Source organism: Pyrus communis, chromosome 14, assembly GCF_041283825.1.
Source record: "Pyrus communis isolate YQ-2024b chromosome 14, ASM4128382v1, whole genome shotgun sequence".
Classification (NCBI taxonomy): domain Eukaryota; kingdom Viridiplantae; phylum Streptophyta; class Magnoliopsida; order Rosales; family Rosaceae; genus Pyrus; species Pyrus communis.
The window spans coordinates 5,837,986-5,856,013 of NC_142578.1; the positions used below are offsets into that span (position 1 = coordinate 5,837,986).

General features: G+C 36.6%; 2 protein-coding genes across 2 annotated transcripts; one reads left to right on the forward strand and one right to left on the reverse strand.

Moving 5' to 3' along the window:
• Positions 1-6,108: 6,108 nt before the first annotated feature.
• LOC137713497 (F-box protein At1g67340-like) lies at positions 6,109-7,623 on the forward strand. Its single transcript, XM_068452796.2, has 3 exons — positions 6,109-6,405; positions 6,496-6,658; positions 6,755-7,623. The coding sequence occupies exons 1-3, from the start codon at positions 6,236-6,238 to the stop codon at positions 7,484-7,486; spliced, it is 1,065 nt and encodes a 354-aa protein (XP_068308897.2). The 5' UTR covers positions 6,109-6,235; the 3' UTR covers positions 7,487-7,623.
• Positions 7,624-9,892: 2,269 nt separating this feature from the next.
• Positions 9,893-13,002, reverse strand: LOC137713853 (Cytidine/deoxycytidylate deaminase family protein). The gene is made up of 9 exons (XM_068453207.2): positions 12,683-13,002; positions 12,435-12,510; positions 12,204-12,243; positions 11,968-12,026; positions 11,824-11,861; positions 11,539-11,602; positions 11,187-11,240; positions 10,825-10,926; positions 9,893-10,533 (listed from the first exon to the last, which is right to left on the reverse strand). The coding sequence occupies exons 1-9, from the start codon at positions 12,868-12,870 to the stop codon at positions 10,477-10,479; spliced, it is 678 nt and encodes a 225-aa protein (XP_068309308.2). The 5' UTR covers positions 12,871-13,002; the 3' UTR covers positions 9,893-10,476.
• Positions 13,003-18,028: the final 5,026 nt, after the last annotated feature.

Sequence of the window (18,028 nt, forward strand, 5' to 3'; positions counted from 1 at the left end):
TTGGAAGTTTTCTTTATTCAATTTTTGTTCATGTCCCCACTCACAAATGTGAAACATATGTATATCCACGTTAGTAACTTGGTTTGCAAAACTTTCACAGCTCACAACTTGCACCATCATGCCCTAGGGTACGAAATGAGTAATCAGTGTACAGATGGAGGCCGATAGAGACATCATATAAGGTTTTGATTCCGATGAAAAGTTTTGGGTGCATGTAACGGTAATAGTATGGTGATTTTCAGACGGACGAGATCAAAAACAACGTTTTCATTTTTTTATTACAAAATTTTAAAATTTGATTGGATCGGTTCACATTTTCAAATTCAGAATTTTTTTTTGGACTAGGAGTAATCTTGAAAGTTTTGGAACACAATTTGGAAATTCATATATTTTGCAAGTTTTTTAATATTCCCAAACTTTCTCATACATGCATTTTATTGTTTTTTCATCGGTATATACTTGTGTATAAATTGATTTAATTTTGTGGTATAACATAGGATGCTTGTACTTTTTTTTTTTATATATGTGTACGATTAATATAAGAACAATGACCAAAATGTATCGACGACTAACAATAAAATACAAAAGATGATTACAAAAATACATAATTTTAATAAAAATTTTAAAAATAAAAAAATTTCAAATTTTTTTAATTGAATAAGGTCTAAACACTTAGAGTAGTTCCATCGGGGAACTGATAAGCCAGCACCCAGCCAAAAAACCAGCCCGGGGCCCAGGCTATCCACTCCAGCCTAGCATTTTGACCGGCACCCAACCCAAGCCAGGAAAGAGACCAGCCTAAAATCGACAGACCCACATGCCGGGCCATCAACCTCCCGCACGATCAACACGTCGCAGAGAGATCTTGGTGCAGAGCTCCTCGAGGCTGAGGTTGAAGAAGGCCAATTTGCAGGCGGAGCAAAGGGTGATGGGGATGGGGGTTTGGGGGCCTTCGACGCCCTCCTTGAGGCTGAGGTTTAGAGAGAGAGAGAGAGAGAGATCCCTTCCACTGTGTTCTTCCCATATCCCTTCATCTTGCTAATGGGTTTCTTTCTTCTGCACATTGGAGGGGAGTGGTGGGGGAGCTTCTGGGTAGAGACAGGGGAGGGGAGCAGTGGGGGAGTTTCATATCCCTTCATTTTGTTAAATTATTATTTTATAATAAAAATTAATAATATTTTAATAAAATTGACTAGGCTATTTGGTTTTAGGGGTGGAGATGCTTTAGTCTATTACTGTACACTTGAGTCTATTACTGTTTACTTGAGTGGATAAATGAGCGGGGTGCTGGCACAAAGTCTTTAGGGGTGGAGTTGCTCTTAGGAAAACTTCATGTCGAAAATTCGGAGTTCTCAGAATCTCTAAAATGCATACCAATTTTCATTCTAATTTGTCAAAATAAAAAAACACTATTTTAACTTGCACCCCTAGATAATATTATTTGCATGAGTGACATAATTAGTTTATTTCTTATAATAGAATGTTAAAAAAGTACGTGTGTAACATGTACAACTAAATTTGTAACACTACATAATAATATAACAATTTTTTTTTTTTTGAAAAAAAATGCCTCCTATCATAATCCCCAACCATAATACTTGCATGAAAATTTGAAACTTATACAGTGGCTTATGTATGTGACAACTTCCACGTTTAATCCAACAAGAGAAAAGATTAGACACGTATATATTTCTGATAAAAGGTTGTGAAACTTTCACAACTCTCAAGTTGCACCGCCGTGCCTAAGAGTATGAAATGTGCAATGAATTGATGGGGGCAGATAGAGACATCATATATATTAGGGTTTTAACTGTGATGAATCTTTTTTGTGCATGTAATCATAAAACCATCACGTCTTATAGTATGAGCGTACGTGTGAATAATTTTTCGTAGAGTAGAATGTTAATAGATTAAATACGTATTATAACATAAATGAGTTGACAACATCACAAGGTACTATTACGACTTGACCGGTTTACAAACTTTGTCGTATATCACACTTACCATCAATTAACTTAAAAGATATTAGGCATTAGTTAGGCAGCAGAATGGGAATTAGTGTGTAGGCGGTTAGACGGGGTCTAGGCAGACTAGGAGATTTAAAGTATATTATTATATTTCGTATAAATAAGTATCTATTCATATTATAATAAAAAAATTAAAAAAAAAGATAACTATATTGGGATTCATAAATTGCAAAATAAAATGATACATAGATCATAGAGTATTAAAACAATATTGAATACATGTGATTCAAGCATATAATGAGTGTTCGTCCAAGTATTCAACAAATCTCTTACATTTTATTAAAAATAAAATGCAAAATTAAAATTATCGATCTTCTGTTTTAATGAAAGTTGCGACCTAGACGGGTGCCTAGGCAAGGAGAGCCACCAAGGGATTAGGGTCCTAGGCTCATCTTGACTTATGTGAAAGGTGTATGAAATCAACCAACGGCGCCAAGTTTTTATTCGCAGAGGTGTGAACCTCATGGAAGAAGATGAAGCAAACGACGTCATTAGGCTGTTTTGGTTTTAAATTTGTTTGACTGTTTAATGAAACGATGAGTTTGGCAGGGGGGTTTTAAAAGAGACATGCAATTTTAAATGGAAAAAGCAACCCCACTACTAGTTCAATTCTCTCAGCTAAGAGTAATATACACCCTATAATTTTCTAAAGCAACCCACCTTCTTCTTTATTTGCAGACCTCTTCCCCTTATCCTTCTTTTTCTACTTCTTTGTATTTTCTTTAGCCTTCCACAGTCTACCTCTTACTTGGTTGTTTGGGTTTGTACATATGTTTCTTCTTTTGTATTGAATTTAATAGAGGCCTTTCAGTTTTGTGAAGATTACACAAATTACATATATTAACATGTTATGAATTCAACTTTTATCTACTCGCATATATATATATATATATATATGTGTGTGTGTGTGTGTGTATATATATTTATTTATACATACATGTGTGTGAAAGGTCCCTCCTCACTCAAAATTCTGGCTCAGCCACTGTGCCTAGTCGAGTCTAAGCAGACGCCTAAGCAAATCTAGACGTCATTTCTTAATTTTCAAACGTCTACTGATTAATCAGGACGTTAGCCAGCCGCCTAACGCCTAAGCAGTGCTAGGCGAGAGTTTTTAAAATAGTGCATGAGGTTACACTTGCATGAAAATTTGAAACTTACAAAATGGTTTATGTATGTGCCGAACTTCCACGTTTAATTCACGAGAAAAAAAAGATAGGCATGTACACATTGTATGGTAAGGAGTTGTTTGGTTTGAATAAAGTAAGGTCCTACTCGTACCCAATTTTTTTATGGAGATTTAGTCCGAGAACACGATGAAAAATAAGATCCTACGTAAGACTTGGAAAGTTTGGCTTTTTCGTCACTCATGCAGGCGGCCTACGTAAACTAAAAGCCAATAAACATGTTTTTCATGCTGCTTCCATGAGAACTAAGCATATATCATGGGGATTTAAACCAAATTAATTTGAAACTTCATTTATAAATTAAAAATAATCATGTGTTAACATTTTGTGTATGTGTTTTCTTTAAGTGAAATTTTGATGATTTATCCGATTGGTGGCAATTTGGCGATTATGCAATCAATAAAGTTATCTGGACATATGCACTTGCTGACATACTTTTCAACATACATGAGCGTTACTGTTCTATGTAAAACCCCACATGCATTAAACAATATGCTAATAAGTGTGTTAATTTTATGCGTTCCTCTTTTTTTTTTTTTTTTTGGTGAAGTGTTAATTTTGTGCGTTCAAATAACATCATCTTTAAATAATTGTCTTATACGCATATTTCGTTAGAAATAACGGAATCTGCAGAAAACCCAACAACTGGTCATCTTAGAATTAAATCCAGAAGCTCACCTAAACTCGTTTTGGGACAAATGGGGACGGATTCCACCAATTTTTTCTTTCTTTCTAAAGTTGTATGCATATTCCCCCACCTATTTATTCAAAATACTACTGCAGATAAAACCTAACCCTTTGATTCTTTTTAATGTATAAAAAATACTAAGACGTGTTTGCTTATAAGGAATAGATTTGCGAGTATTATTTTTAGAGTGCTATTAAACTTACCTCAGTGTCTTATTTCTCCACCCATATTATAAGATTCTCACTCACCACAAAAAGTTAAAAACTTGAAATGTTATCTTCCCACCAACTATTATTCCTAAAATAACCTTTATATTGAAATTATTTTTCTTTTTATTTTTATTGAGTAAAACAAAATCTACAAAGACATAATTCAATTGATCAAGATGCACAATAAGGATCGCATCTTTACAATACATTTTACACAATTCCCCGCGTCTTCTCCATCCTCCAGCACCCCACCCGCCCCGAGAACACCGTGTTCCACTTCATCTGCGCCTCCCACAACAATCAGTATGTGGATTGTGGATTGTGGACTGACAAGCCTTTATCCTAGTTTTCAAGGTTGTTTGCTGGTATTGACAACAAAAACAAACATATCAAATTAAAATGGCCAAAGGTATAGGGGACTTGGATTTTTTGAAGATTTAGAGAGGTGGGTTGTTCTAGAAGATGGGGAAGAACGAACCTGACAACGTAGAGAGCATGGGTTTTTCTTTTCTTTGGTCTTAGGTATCATTTACAAGAGAGTAAATTTGGTATTAAATTTTTTATTAAAAGGTGGGTGGAAAAATAAGATAATGGGGTGAGTTTATCATCACTCTATTTTTATTCATATATTTATTAAAAAATAATGAGTAAAAAGTAGGTATATTTCTATATCTGAAAAATTAAGTTATGAGATAATCAGAGAAAATGGTTTATCTTACAAGTTTCTTTACTACTACTTAAAAATGTGATGAAAGAACTCGATTATTCTGGAGTTTATCAGTCTATTTTTTTCATCTATTTCTAGGGTACAATATTTGATAATAGAGAATGCAATACATCATTATGAACACGCCAATTATAAAAATTTGAAGGAACAACAAAAGGTTCAACATTGTCTTGCACGTATTAAGTTTTGATTATAAAACGTTACTGTAACAATAATGCTATCATATTACATTTACTTACAACCTCACGCAAATATATAGTGCTCACTTGTATTAAAAAAACAATCCAAATAACATCGAACCTTTCAATTCCAACTGTCATGACAATTTAAGGCCAATGGTTGTGATGTTAGTTAGTGGTGAAATGCCTTGGTTGATCGAGCTCTACTATTTAACCCACTTTGTCAGTTTCAGCTGTTCCATCTTTATAATTTAGATGAATTTTATGGAACAGGATCTCCTCCGGATCCTTGTAAACTAAGCTTCCTGATTAAGGGATTCGGACCGTTGAAATTTGATTCAACAGCTACAATTATTATAACTTTTAGAGAGATCCCTGTTTGTAACCATTGGATCAAATTTCAACGATCTGGATCCCTTTGTCAGGAGGCTCAATTTCAAAGGATCTAGAGGGGATCCGGTTCCGAATTTTATCATTGCTTATTCAATAATTTGTAATAATCTTTTTTAGAAATTATTAAAAACTCCTAGGAGAATTATAAATAAAAAGAATTTGGGAAAAAAATTCCAAGGTGAATTCGGCAGAACAATAGGGTGTACTGTACTGGGCCTGCACCGGCTGGCCTAAAGCTCAGTCTGGGTCCACAACGAGACTTTTGACCAGTCCTTTCGTCTCACCCAAATCGCTAAAACCGGAGAGAGTATCCTATTTATTTCTCCAACAGGATCCCCTCCGGATCCTTGGTAAGAATTTTAGGGATTTATAAATCATATTCGTTTATCATATATCATATTATTAGTTTTTATCAAATATTATTTGTGTTTAATTTTAAATAAAAATATTTAAAATAATTTCTGACCTCACGATATACAATAAACAGACGATTCATGAATTTCTAGAATTTACACAAAAATAATCCAACAAGAATCCGGCTTCTTTATTTCCCACTAAAAATTAATTAAACCAAATATAAAGCTTAATCAAGGATTAATATTTAATTCTCTTCAAATCAATCTCGCGGGTCCCACATAGTGGCTTGTCGTTTGGTCTCCCTCCTTCCCCTTGTATATAAGTCCGTCCAGACGTCATCGTTCTCGACTTTTATCTCCACCCTCATAAAACCCACAAACATCCAAACAACCACCGTTTCCATACGCACAGAGAAAGATCGAGCTTGGATTATGTGAAGATTCTGCAGAAGAAGAAGAAGAAAAGCTAAACATGGAGGCGGCGACGCTGCAAAGAAAAAAGCTCAGAAGCTCCCGCCGATCAACCGCCGCCGCGAAGTCGGATTTCTTTGACGGCTTGCCCGACGATCTCGTTGTCTTCGTCCTCTGCAAGCTCAGCTCCTCCGCTTCCTCGCCGTCCGATCTCATCAACGTCCTCATCACGTAAGCGCCGTGACCTCGGATTTCTTATTTTTCTTGCTTGCTCTTGATGAATTTCTCGTTTTAATTTTTGGAAAATAAAATAAAATATAGTTGTAAGAGATTGAACCGGTTAGGACTCCACTCTCTGGTGTTATCAAAGGCCGGTCCAAAAGCATTTGCAATCCGGGCCAAGAACTGGTCCGATTCGGCTCACCGGTTTCTCAAACAGTGCGTCACCGCCGGTAACATTGAAGCTTCCTACACTCTCGGAATGGTCAGTCGCTTAATTTTATCTTATTTATTTTCTGTTCTTTTAATTAATGTAATTTTCTTTTATTTTTGGAAAATAATTTCGCTTTTTTCGCTACAGATCCGATTTTACTGTTTACAAAACCGAGGGAGCGGGGCGTCGCTCATGGCGAAAGCCGCCATGAGAGCCCACGCGCCTGCGCTGTACTCGCTCGCCGTGATTCAGTTTAACGGCAGCGGCTACTCCAAGAAAGATAAGGACCTGCGAGCTGGCGTGGCTCTCTGCGCGCGAGCCGCTTCCCTCGGCCACGTCGACGCGCTTCGCGAGCTCGGCCATTGCCTCCAGGACGGTTATGGAGTCAAGCAGAACGTCACCGAGGGACGCCGCTTGCTTGTCCAGGCCAACGCGCGGGAGCTCGCATCCGTTCTACGCTCCTCCGCGGCGAGCCGGTCCCACCACCACCAGCACTTCTACGCCTGCCTGACGGGGCTGGTCAGCTGCCCACTGCTGAGCGACTTCGGGTGCAACGTTCCACCTCCGGAGCTCCACCCTGCGAACCGGTTCATGAGGGAGTGGTTCGGGTCGGGGCGGTGGATGGCGGGGCAGGGAATGAAGATGTGCTCGCACGTGGGCTGCGGGAGGCCCGAGACGATGCCGCACGAGTTTAGGAGGTGCTCGGTTTGCGGAACGGTGAATTATTGCTCGCGTGGGTGCCAAGCGCTGGATTGGAAGCTGCGACACAAAGTCAAGTGTAAGCCGATCGAACGGTGGCTGGCGGTTGACGGTGAGGCAGTGGAGGAGTTGGGGGGACCGGTGGAGGGTGAAGAAGGTGACAATATGGCCGTTGGATAATGAACTGATATTTAAAGGAAAAGAAAAATATGCGTTTTTTATTTTATATGTTTTTGTTTTTGTTGGTTAAAAATTAAAATTACAGATGTATATTGCGTCATATATAGAAAGGGTAAATAGTATTCTATATTGGACTACTTTCTTTTCTTTTTCTTTTCACAACGCTATATTTTACACTCGAGAGAGGGCGGAATTTGGCTAAGATATACAATAGGCAACCTAATTTGATATCGAATTCATTATCTACGAAATTCAAACTTAAGATCTCTTGTACCTCTTACATACAAGTGAAAAAAAATATTATCATACTATAATACTGAGTGGCTATATTGGACTTGATAATAATAGGTTAATGGCGCGTTTTCGTAACCATAATGAAAGTAGGAGGAATTGAATTGAGAAGTTGGAATGGGAAGTTAGAATCAGATTCATGTTGAAGCTGATTACTTAAATGTTCTGGAATCGGAATAGAATTTCATAAAGCTGTTTACTAATTCAGCAGAATCGGAATATAAAACAATATGATTACTAAAATGCCTTGTCCCAAATCAAATATTTTATATACTTTTTTTTAATAAAATTTGATATAATATATAATAGTAAGAAAAAAGCAAGTGAGCTCCTAAAAGGACTTGTGTTAGGTAGAGATGAGAATATACATATAAGGCTTACAGGATCCTCACCCCTGGGCGATGTGGGATCTTACAAGGATAGTCTTGGAAATAAAAAAAGCAAGTGAAGGCATAAAGGGAACAAAAGTGTCATTCCGATTGTCCAAGCAATCAAGAATTGGATTACCATCTATATCTAGAGAATCCAATTCCACCGATACAAGGAATTGAATTCCAAAATTTGTGTGGGCCCCACTACCTTTTTTATTCCTTTATGTTTAGTAAACACTGGAATACTCCGTAATCGGAATTCAATTCCACAAATTTCATTCCGATTACGGATACGTAAACACGTCCTAAGTTAGTAGGGTGTGGGGGGCAAATTCGTACTTACATATTACAAACCCCACAAAAACATGCATGCAAAACGCAAGGAATATGGAGTTGGAGTTGTTCTATTCTATGTTATATTATTGTCATGGTGTATAATTAGACGTAATAGGATTTGATTAAGTTGCGGTGACTTTTGTTAATTTATGCTAGAAAGTAGAATTTTTAACACATATGGAATCATGTGATGTTACATCTTACAAACCACCGTTCATATGGAATCACGAAATGGTCATAGGTTACTGATTTTTAGTCATGTTTTACTGCCCAACCCTGGTAATACTACAATAGATCAAATGTCAAGGTGTTTTCTCATCTGAAACTATTTTACCTTTTTTTGTAAGTAAAAACAAAAAGTGAAAAATGAAAACGAAATGGTCGTAGGTTGCTGATTTTTAGTCATGTTTTACCGGCCAACCCTGGTAATACTACAATAGATCAAATGTCAAGGTGGTGAAGTTTCATTAGTTGGAAATGGTTGAACAAAATTAACCATACTCTTCCCAGGAATCATACTTTGAACTTCTGTTTAGTTGACAAAATTAAGCTTTCGTTTTTTCAATGTCGTTTTCATCGTAGGCCAGCCAACCGAAGAGAGGCATCCAGTGACTCTTCAACTCCAATTGCACTGGTCAAACTTAACTGGGTGCTCACAAAACAAACAGATTTAGACCGACAGATGTTTTGGTTTGATTTTTGGAGGTGGGTTGTTTGTCCTCACATTTCCATGTTTTTCTTATGTCTTTTTGTTTGTGTGGTCACGGTTAAGCCATGTTAATATTTTATATTCATATTACTTTTTATTTTATTATTTTTATAAAAAATTAACATAAAATATTAACATGACTTAACCGTGACCACACATCACAGAAAGACATGAAAAAAGTATGAAAATAAAAAAAGGAGACAATCCACCTCCTTGATTTTTTGGTCTTGAAAACTAAATTTGCACGGATAAAATGATCTGACGGATTGACGTGCACCAAAAAATTTAGACTTAGATTCTCTCTTCTCCATTCTTCTTCTTTGAATCGAGACCCTTTAAATAAAATCTAATAGTTGGGAGTTACGTTACATATTTAATGAGCCTTATTTTATCAATTTTATTGATTTTTTTTTTGTCAGAAATTTTATTACTTTTGCTCAATAAAATAAATAAGAATAAGGCTCACTGAATACGTGGCATAATTCCAAACCGTGAGAAACAAACTTTCCATGCACATTACAGTCAACAAATTTGGGAAAGAGTTCTAACTGTCAACTTCTTTTTTTTCTTATTATATTTTACACATTTGCTCATGATCAACAATATTATGTCATGATCAACAAAAAATAAAAAAAGAAGGGAAAAATGGACTGATCATAAACTACATGATCAAGAGTAGTACATCAAAGATAACAACGGTAACGATGCCAGTCAAAAACACCGAGAAATAGACTTATTAAACTCATTTCGTGTTACATGCAACAGGATTCAATCATAAATACCGACAAATAGAGACTTATCAAACTCATTTCATGTTACATGTAGTGGGGTTCGGCCATAGACACCGACAAATAGAGACTTATCAAACTCATTTCATATTACATGTAGTGGGGTCTTCTAGTGTTGTAGATAATAATCTTCTTGTTGATTCCCTTCTAATCCGTCCTAAAACGACACGAATGGTACTCGGATACATGGTTTTCCATATCTTCCAAACTTTTTCGGGCAGAAATATTGAAATCGGAAGATGAAAATCACTTCCATACAATCACAATAGGTTGTTAACGTCTCGTGAGTTCATATGATTCGGTATCTTCTATTTCATAGTTCAACAACAGACCAGAGTGCAGAATTGAAAATAAACATCGTACCTACAAGTGATTCATGATTCAAGAGACAACAACCAAATACTAGATGCTTACACACGAGAGGGATTCATGATTCACATTTTCACCGAGCATGAAGGTCCGTTTACCGGTTTATGGTAACGAACGATACGAAATCTAGGGCTCCTCAAACTTGACTAAAAGTTGGTTCAGGTAAGGGTGATGTTTCCTGACCTGCAATTGAGACGTAAAAACACAGATATCAGTTAAGTTTTCGGCTCCTGTGTTATGGATAAAGGATTTGCAGGTTGACTCAATTGGATAACACTTTGGAGGTTCACACAAGCAACCTCGTACACACATTAGCGTTTTAAAGGGAAAAATTAGCGAGACTATTAGGGACCGCTCATCAAAACAAGGAAACGTCAAGCTGAAGAGATTAAAAGCCTAATGTTCTAATTTCAAAAGCATATGCAAAATCAAAATGAATTTAATAGAACAGTTCAAGAAGTGAATGAGACATACTTTCACACCGGCCAATGATAGTAGTTTATGGGAAGCAATGTAGGCAACATCTGGATTGTTTAACCTCTTTTCCACAAAATATATAACTTCCGTGACTCCTGACTGCAAATAAGAAGCAATTGGCAGGAAAAACAAACTGGTTAGACACTGGCAACGTACCACATTGAACGTGCAAATGCTCAGGTTCTTGAAATTTTAAGGCAATAAAAATAGATTACCATCTCTTTACATGCTCATTACTAGAGTTTTAGCGGGTTGGAGAGGGACTAGGAAGGGAGGGGAAGGCGGGAGATGGGAATGACATAAGCATGGTTATTTCAGATATACCGTAAAATACAAGCACAAAGAAGCAAAGGAAGAACCTGAATAATTATCTTGGCACACTCGTTGCAGGGGAACATGGTCACATAAAGCCTCTGCAAAGAAATAGAGAAAAAGCATTCAAACAGTACTTTCAGTCACAGAGGGCAACGAAACAGAATAACCACAAAATGGAAAAGAAGGAAATGTAGTCAACCATCATTTAAACTTAAGTACATTTTAGAACTTGAGTTTCTACCAAACATATCCATGTAAAAGTCCCTCAGGGTCATCATTTCGTCAAGTTGGTCGAGGACAACATTTTAGTTTGAATCCACATTATAATACTAGGTCAGCAGATGGAGATGATATATTCGTAGTTAATGGGAATGGGTAAGTGTAACCAGAAGTAACCTGTCCTGCAGCAGAAGCATGATTCGTGTTTAGGATAGCATTGACTTCAGCATGACAAACATAACTGCAAAACGAAATCAGAAATACTAAGACAAATAACCAGAGATTTGAAACCAGTATACAATGAAAGCACAAGCATTGGATATGATGTGATAGCGGTGGGATGATAAATTTGACTAGTGCAATGGAAAGAAAACAGATATTAGATTCCAACTTCAGAATAAGTTCAGAGTAAACAGCAGACCACGAGTCAGAAAATTAATTTAAGAAAGCACAAACACTTACGGGTACTTTGTCTCCAAAGGATCCCCAGTTTTGGATTTCTGAACAAGAAAGGACAGTTTTACCAATTACTACTGAGTACTGACCATAGCATCATATAATCATTCTTTTTTCTTTGTACAATTTCATCAAATAGTGTAGACAAACCTTTGCCCAAGGAAGCTTGTCATCCGAACAACCTCTCGGGAACCCATTATATCCAATTCCTGAAAAGAGAGAAATTGGCTGGAAGTCAAAGGAAACTACATTTGCAAAAGTTCAATGATCGTAAAAATCATAATCGATGGACAATAAGAGCCATACAATCACTGAACAATATACTACAATATAATTTATAATTCGACTTAATTTGGATGTAGAGTTCACGTCAACAAATCCCATACCTAGAATTACACCATTTTCACTCACCAAGCATGCTCCAACCTATACACCACAAATACAAAACATAGCACCAACGACCAATCAATATATTGTCTAACTCACCAAGTTCTTATCAGACCACAAATCGAAGAAATTTGCAACACTCTCATTGCTAATTCTCAAAAATTTAATTCCTCCTCATTTAATCACAAATTCATCAGCATGCATACATAAAAAAAGCAGAGAAATATGACCTGCCTGTTAGGATCTTTGGATCTTTCAGCTGATAAAAATGCAATTGCCATGAAATAATCATCCCATGATAAATATCTGCAATCAAAACAAAAAACACAATTAAAAATTAAAAACCCAATAATAATATAAGTGAAATTAACCATTTTTGTAAAATTTGTAACTAATTACTCATATATTTATTACTGCAATAGAAAAGTATGACCAAAATCAAAGGGCTTTATGAAAAGTTGGAATTTTGGACACTAACCCTTCGCGCTTTGAGGGGTCGAAAGGGCTCTGAGAAGAGCATTTCCTGGAAACGACGCCGTTTTTCGACAAATCGAGTTTGGGGGACTGCCTCTTAGGGTTTGAAAAGAAGAAACGGCAAGTGAGCGCAGAGGCCAGGGCACCGAAAACGGCCGCGGTGGAGACCAGGGCGAGCTCGCGGGAGTTCATTGAATTGGAAAGGGAGAAACTTCCGCCTCACTGTCACTTCCGAGAATATTTCCAGCTTGGAGTTATGGTGGTAGAAGAAATAGCGGGAAAATTAGGTGACGAATTGGGGAAGATGCGGAAACGCGCGGCAAAAAGTGGTTGGTGAATATAGTAATAAAAAAAATGATGTTTTTATATAAACGCCTTGTTTTTAAATGTCATAAATTAAATATCTATTTTTTTGGTAAATTTGATTAAATATTTTCCCTTCAATTTTGGTACTTTAAATTTTTCTCATTTTATTTCATTAGAAGTCTATTCACGTTAGCATTTCTTTTTTTTCTTCCTATTTTTATGTATCTCTTATTATGATGATTTAAGATTTTTTATTTTTTATTAAATATTTATTTTAGTAAATTAAATAGAATGCAACAAAACTCGTTGTTAGGTACTTTTAATTATAATGGTATATTTAGTTACTTGGTACATTTGAATTTTTGCTACGTTTGTTTTCAAAACATAAGTTTTATTACTTTTTTTCCTAATAATAAGGAATTACTTTAATTAATTAATTATTTTTTTTTATAGAAAGAGTCGTTAACAATGTAAAAGTTTAAATTACGTTAATTAATTTTTTTTTTATATAAAGAGTCATTAATCAACGGACAATAGCCTTTTTGTTAATTCAAAATTATATGATTTATTCTTTTTATTTAGTATTATCTACAATAATAAAGATTTATCTCCGATCAACTAAAAGTTATTCCAGAGACTTATCTACCAAAAAACAAGACTATCTAGAGCATTGTGTATGAATCAAACATATTTTTAAACATTTCGAAAAGGATGAATATTCATTTTAATATAGTTTATAATTGGGTACATTTTAATTCAGGGTTAGTACGTTTTCGTTTGACGTTGCACTACAACAGTTTGGGTGTTTTACGACTTGAAATTTATGGTGTATAGTACTAGCATGCCTTAAATGATATTATTCACAACATTCGTAAAGTTCATGTCGTAATACTTGCACATAATCTAGCATTCACGGCATCACTTTTGTGCAAGTCGTTAAATAAAAATATTTACGGCGTAAACATTGTGTGTCATATTTAACAATTTACACGACGTACTTTCCTTCTCTTTTAAGGCATCGCGTTATGTCGTAAAGTGAATTTTATATATATTTAGGTCCCTACCTTTTATGGCACGAATCATACATTGTAAATAATGATTTCAAACTTCGCGCCCAAACTTTCCCACTCCACACCTAACAAAAAATGGACAATGGGAAATTATAGCGCTAGAATGAAGTATCAAACAAGTGAAATTCTAGACCATCCCACTTCACTTTCCCCTTTCTCTCTCTGCCTTTCAGATTGCTCGTTTCTTTCACACCATCGTGACCCAACAGGCATGTCATACCCACATTTATTTACCCATAAAACAAACCCCTCTCTCTATCGCTTTGTTGCGGTCCATGGGCTCATCTCCATGTCGCTTGCTGTCCACCACCGAAAATTCAAGAACCCAGGAGATCCATTCCGCCAAAACTCATATCGACACCTAAATCTTCCACTCCCAAACACATGAGATCGTCGTTTTTCTCCTAATGTTCTAAGGTTGATTTTTTTTTTTTCCAAATTTTTATTTTATTTTTATATAAATTTGGTTTTGAATTTACAGGTACTTTCCTTGACACACCCCGACCTAGATCAGGGCATGCTGGCCGTCACGTGGAAGTGACGTAGCCATGGGCACAGTGCGGAAGCTAATAAAATAATAATGGGAATAGTAATACGAATAAATAAAAACTGATTTTACATAAAGTAATAATAAGTGCAACGTAAGTGCGACGCTAAGTTCAGAGCATAAAGCCTAAAGCAGTCCAAATGAAAATGACGCAACCAAAGTACACCCGAAGGTGGCCCTACGCTGGTGATCGTCTGTCAGAAATGGCCGGAAAATCCTCTGTGAAACCACCAAACCTGCTAGTCAACTAGAACCTGGAGGGGCGCAAAACAAAAGCGTGAGTGGGCAAAAACAAAGCTTTTCGAAAACCATTTAATAAATAAGTTCTAACCTCTCGCCGTAAAACCTGTATACTTCCTAGAAAAATAGATATATATATATATATATATATATATATATATACCAATTATGCTCAAGGATATGATATGCCAAAACCTCAAAATGAAATGCAAGTGCTCAGGTAATATCGCATCAATAACATATAAACTGTCAGCCGGAGTCACCTAACGTGACCTGTACGGCTGAATCTAGAGATCAAATCTCGATCTCAGTAACTAGACCTGCATACGAGTCGGAACCACCTAAAGTGATCTGTACGACAGGCCTGTGTGTAACATATATATACGCTCAAGTGCTACGATCACGTGAAGGCTGGGCGAATAGTCGCGGGTCACCTACGAGTCGGAACCACCTAGAGTGGTCTGTACGACAGGACTGTGCACCTAACTTGGATCCAAGATGAGCGTGTGGTGCGGGAGGTGAACATCACGTGAAGGACTGTGCCCAACTCTGGGCGGGAGCACTAACACCGGGGGTGCAGGTTATGAGCTCTCTATGCATTTCAAATCACTATTGAATGTAAACATAAATCACAACTCACCTGACACTTACCTGTGCGTCCGCAGCACCAATACACACATATATAAATGCAACTAAACATGCATAACAAATGGCAATATAATTTATGGCATATAACGTATAAACGCTTTAAATCAATTTCTGGGAAAATATAAGTATATAGGTATATACGGAAAACCAAAAGCCCACTCACCTGTATGTGGAAGGGTCGTAACCCCCTGCCTCGAGTGACCACGCTCGTCCTCGGGATAGGATTCACCTATATGCGAAACAACTATAAAAACGTTAATTTTAAAGCACATAACCAACCTTTAGAAATAACTTCTCATACAATGCTCAAATGAGGTGTATAAATACACCAACGTGATCTACTCAACCTCAGGAACATCCCCATATTTTTAAAATAATTTTTCACCGTCGCACGCGCCCCCACGCGCAGGCATGTGCCTGGCACGCTGACGGCGTCAGTTGACGCCGTTAGGAATATTCCGTTATTCCTAACGGATTCCGTTAACGGCGTCAGGAATATTCCGTTAGACTTGACGGAATATTCCTTCGTCTTCTCCGGCGAGCCTCCGGCGCCGGAAACTCGGGAAAAATTCAAACTTTGATAACTTCTTCCTTTTTCAACCAAATTTCACAAAATTGGTACCAAAATGAAGCTTATAACAAGAGGAACAAAATCATACCACTTTCAAGTGCTAAAATCCACGAAATCTCACCTGGAAATTCACCCCAACCCCGGCCAACCTCGAAACTCGTGATCCCGACGACCAAAACCTTCAAACGAACCACCCCGAGCCAACTAGGGACCTCACCAAGCTTCCTACAAGCTTGAAATTCTCAAAAACATAAGAAATTACGTGTGCATGAACAGTACCCAAAATCGGGTATCCCGAGTTCGACGTGAAAACGAAGGTATCTTTACCTGAAATGGGTATGGTTCGACTCCTACAAGCCTCACGAGCATGGATGTGTACTTTATTTCTTCGATCTGTGAAGGTTTGATGTGTTTGTGTGTGTGTCCGTACGTTGGAAGGAAAATGGGAAATGAAATGGGAGCTCAGGACAGGTGCAGGGATAGGGGAACAATGAAGGTGAGTGTGGGGAGGAGTGTGTGGTACAAAACCAGCCACACCAAGCCAAAAAGAACAATTACACAACGAAAAATCACGCTAGGGGCAAAATCATCTTTTCACGAGTACGTTTTTAAAATTTCCGGAACGGGCTGTTACATTCCTCCAATAGGCCCTCTAGCTGCACATTCGCACTCCACGACCTCCAATCTGGGTAAATTTGGGTTTGATTTTTTTCTAAATCTATACGTATTTGTGCCTGGCTTTATTATTCTGTGATCGGGGATTTTTTAACTTGATTTATTAGTACATATGGAGGATTTTTTTAATCAGTTTTCTATTTGCTTTTTATTTTTCAGTATTTTTCTTTTTGTTGTGAATTTGTAGGATGAAATTATTTTTCTAGAATGCTTCTGTATTTCTGGTTGTTTAAAGGTAAATCTTTTTGGCTTGTTGCCTATACAAATTAATAAGAAAAGAAGTTTTAGTATTTTTGGGCTTTGTAGATGCTATGAAATTGAACCATACATAATTGTTTAAGCTACCACCTTATACTCTACAATCAATTCCAAGAGCTATCATTTATGTGTTATGGAGAAGCGATTTTATTATGTGAGATCCTCTTTGAATCTAGAGCAATGAGTGCTCTGTACTCGAGTAGTTTTAAAAATTAAAAACATAAGCTATTGTTTATTGGATATTACATATTAATGCTCTCAATTGTAATGTTTATCTTTTAGTTGCTCTGCTTTGTAATCCTACACGTCCTGGAGGCTTATCTCCTCATGTTGCTTGTGTATACCAATACTTGTATCACTCATACGAAAATCAATGAATCAATCGGTTTTTACTAATGATGGAACTTGTGCTTATTGGTTATATTTGGTTTTTGGGTTCACTATCTAATCCATAGTTTGTAATACACTTCAATATTTTTTTTCTTTTTTATGTGTTTTGGGCTTCTACATTTGGATCTTTCTGAATGTTTGGTTAATTCATTTTTTTTATTTTAATTGTCAATTACAGGTTGGTACTTGGTTGCTTGACTTCTAACCCTTTTATTAGCTCATATGAGGAATTGGGTGCGTGCTGTATTCTCTTTGTTGTGACGGACTTTTGTTTGAAATTTTCGTTGAAGTTCTTGTTTTGCTAAAGTCTATGTGCTTTGCTTTTTAAATGGGATTGAGTATTTTAGGTTTCATTATTTTTTAAGGAATGGTCTCTTCGTGTACGGTTAGGTACACTAATATGGAAAAAATGGTCCAAAGATCCAAATAACCTGAGCAGCAAATAACTTTTGTGAATCCATTTATGTCCTTTGCAGGTCGATCATGCTATTCGTTAGATAACCACCTATATTTCTAAGTGCAGTGACAAATATATACAGGTTAAGTGATTTAATAACTTAAATAAGTGTTAGTATGCTCACATTTAAGTGTCTTGTAGGAAATGTATCAGCACTTTTTTATTGTTATAATGTTGTATTTTGTAAG

Excerpts from the sequence above, each read along its gene's own strand:
- LOC137713497 (XM_068452796.2), top strand. The coding sequence starts at position 6,236 with ATGGAGGCGGCGACGCTGCAAAGAAAAAAGCTCAGAAGCTCCCGCCGA. Across the intron at positions 6,406-6,495 it reads CTCATCAACGTCCTCATCAC|TTGTAAGAGATTGAACCGGT; the intron begins GTAAGCGCCGTG and ends AATAAAATATAG. Across the intron at positions 6,659-6,754 it reads CTTCCTACACTCTCGGAATG|ATCCGATTTTACTGTTTACA; the intron begins GTCAGTCGCTTA and ends TTTTCGCTACAG.
- LOC137713853 (XM_068453207.2), bottom strand. The coding sequence starts at position 12,870 with ATGAACTCCCGCGAGCTCGCCCTGGTCTCCACCGCGGCCGTTTTCGGT. Across the intron at positions 11,603-11,823 it reads CCTTTGGAGACAAAGTACCC|TTATGTTTGTCATGCTGAAG; the intron begins GTAAGTGTTTGT and ends TTCGTTTTGCAG. Across the intron at positions 10,927-11,186 it reads GTGCCAAGATAATTATTCAG|TCAGGAGTCACGGAAGTTAT; the intron begins GTTCTTCCTTTG and ends TCTTATTTGCAG.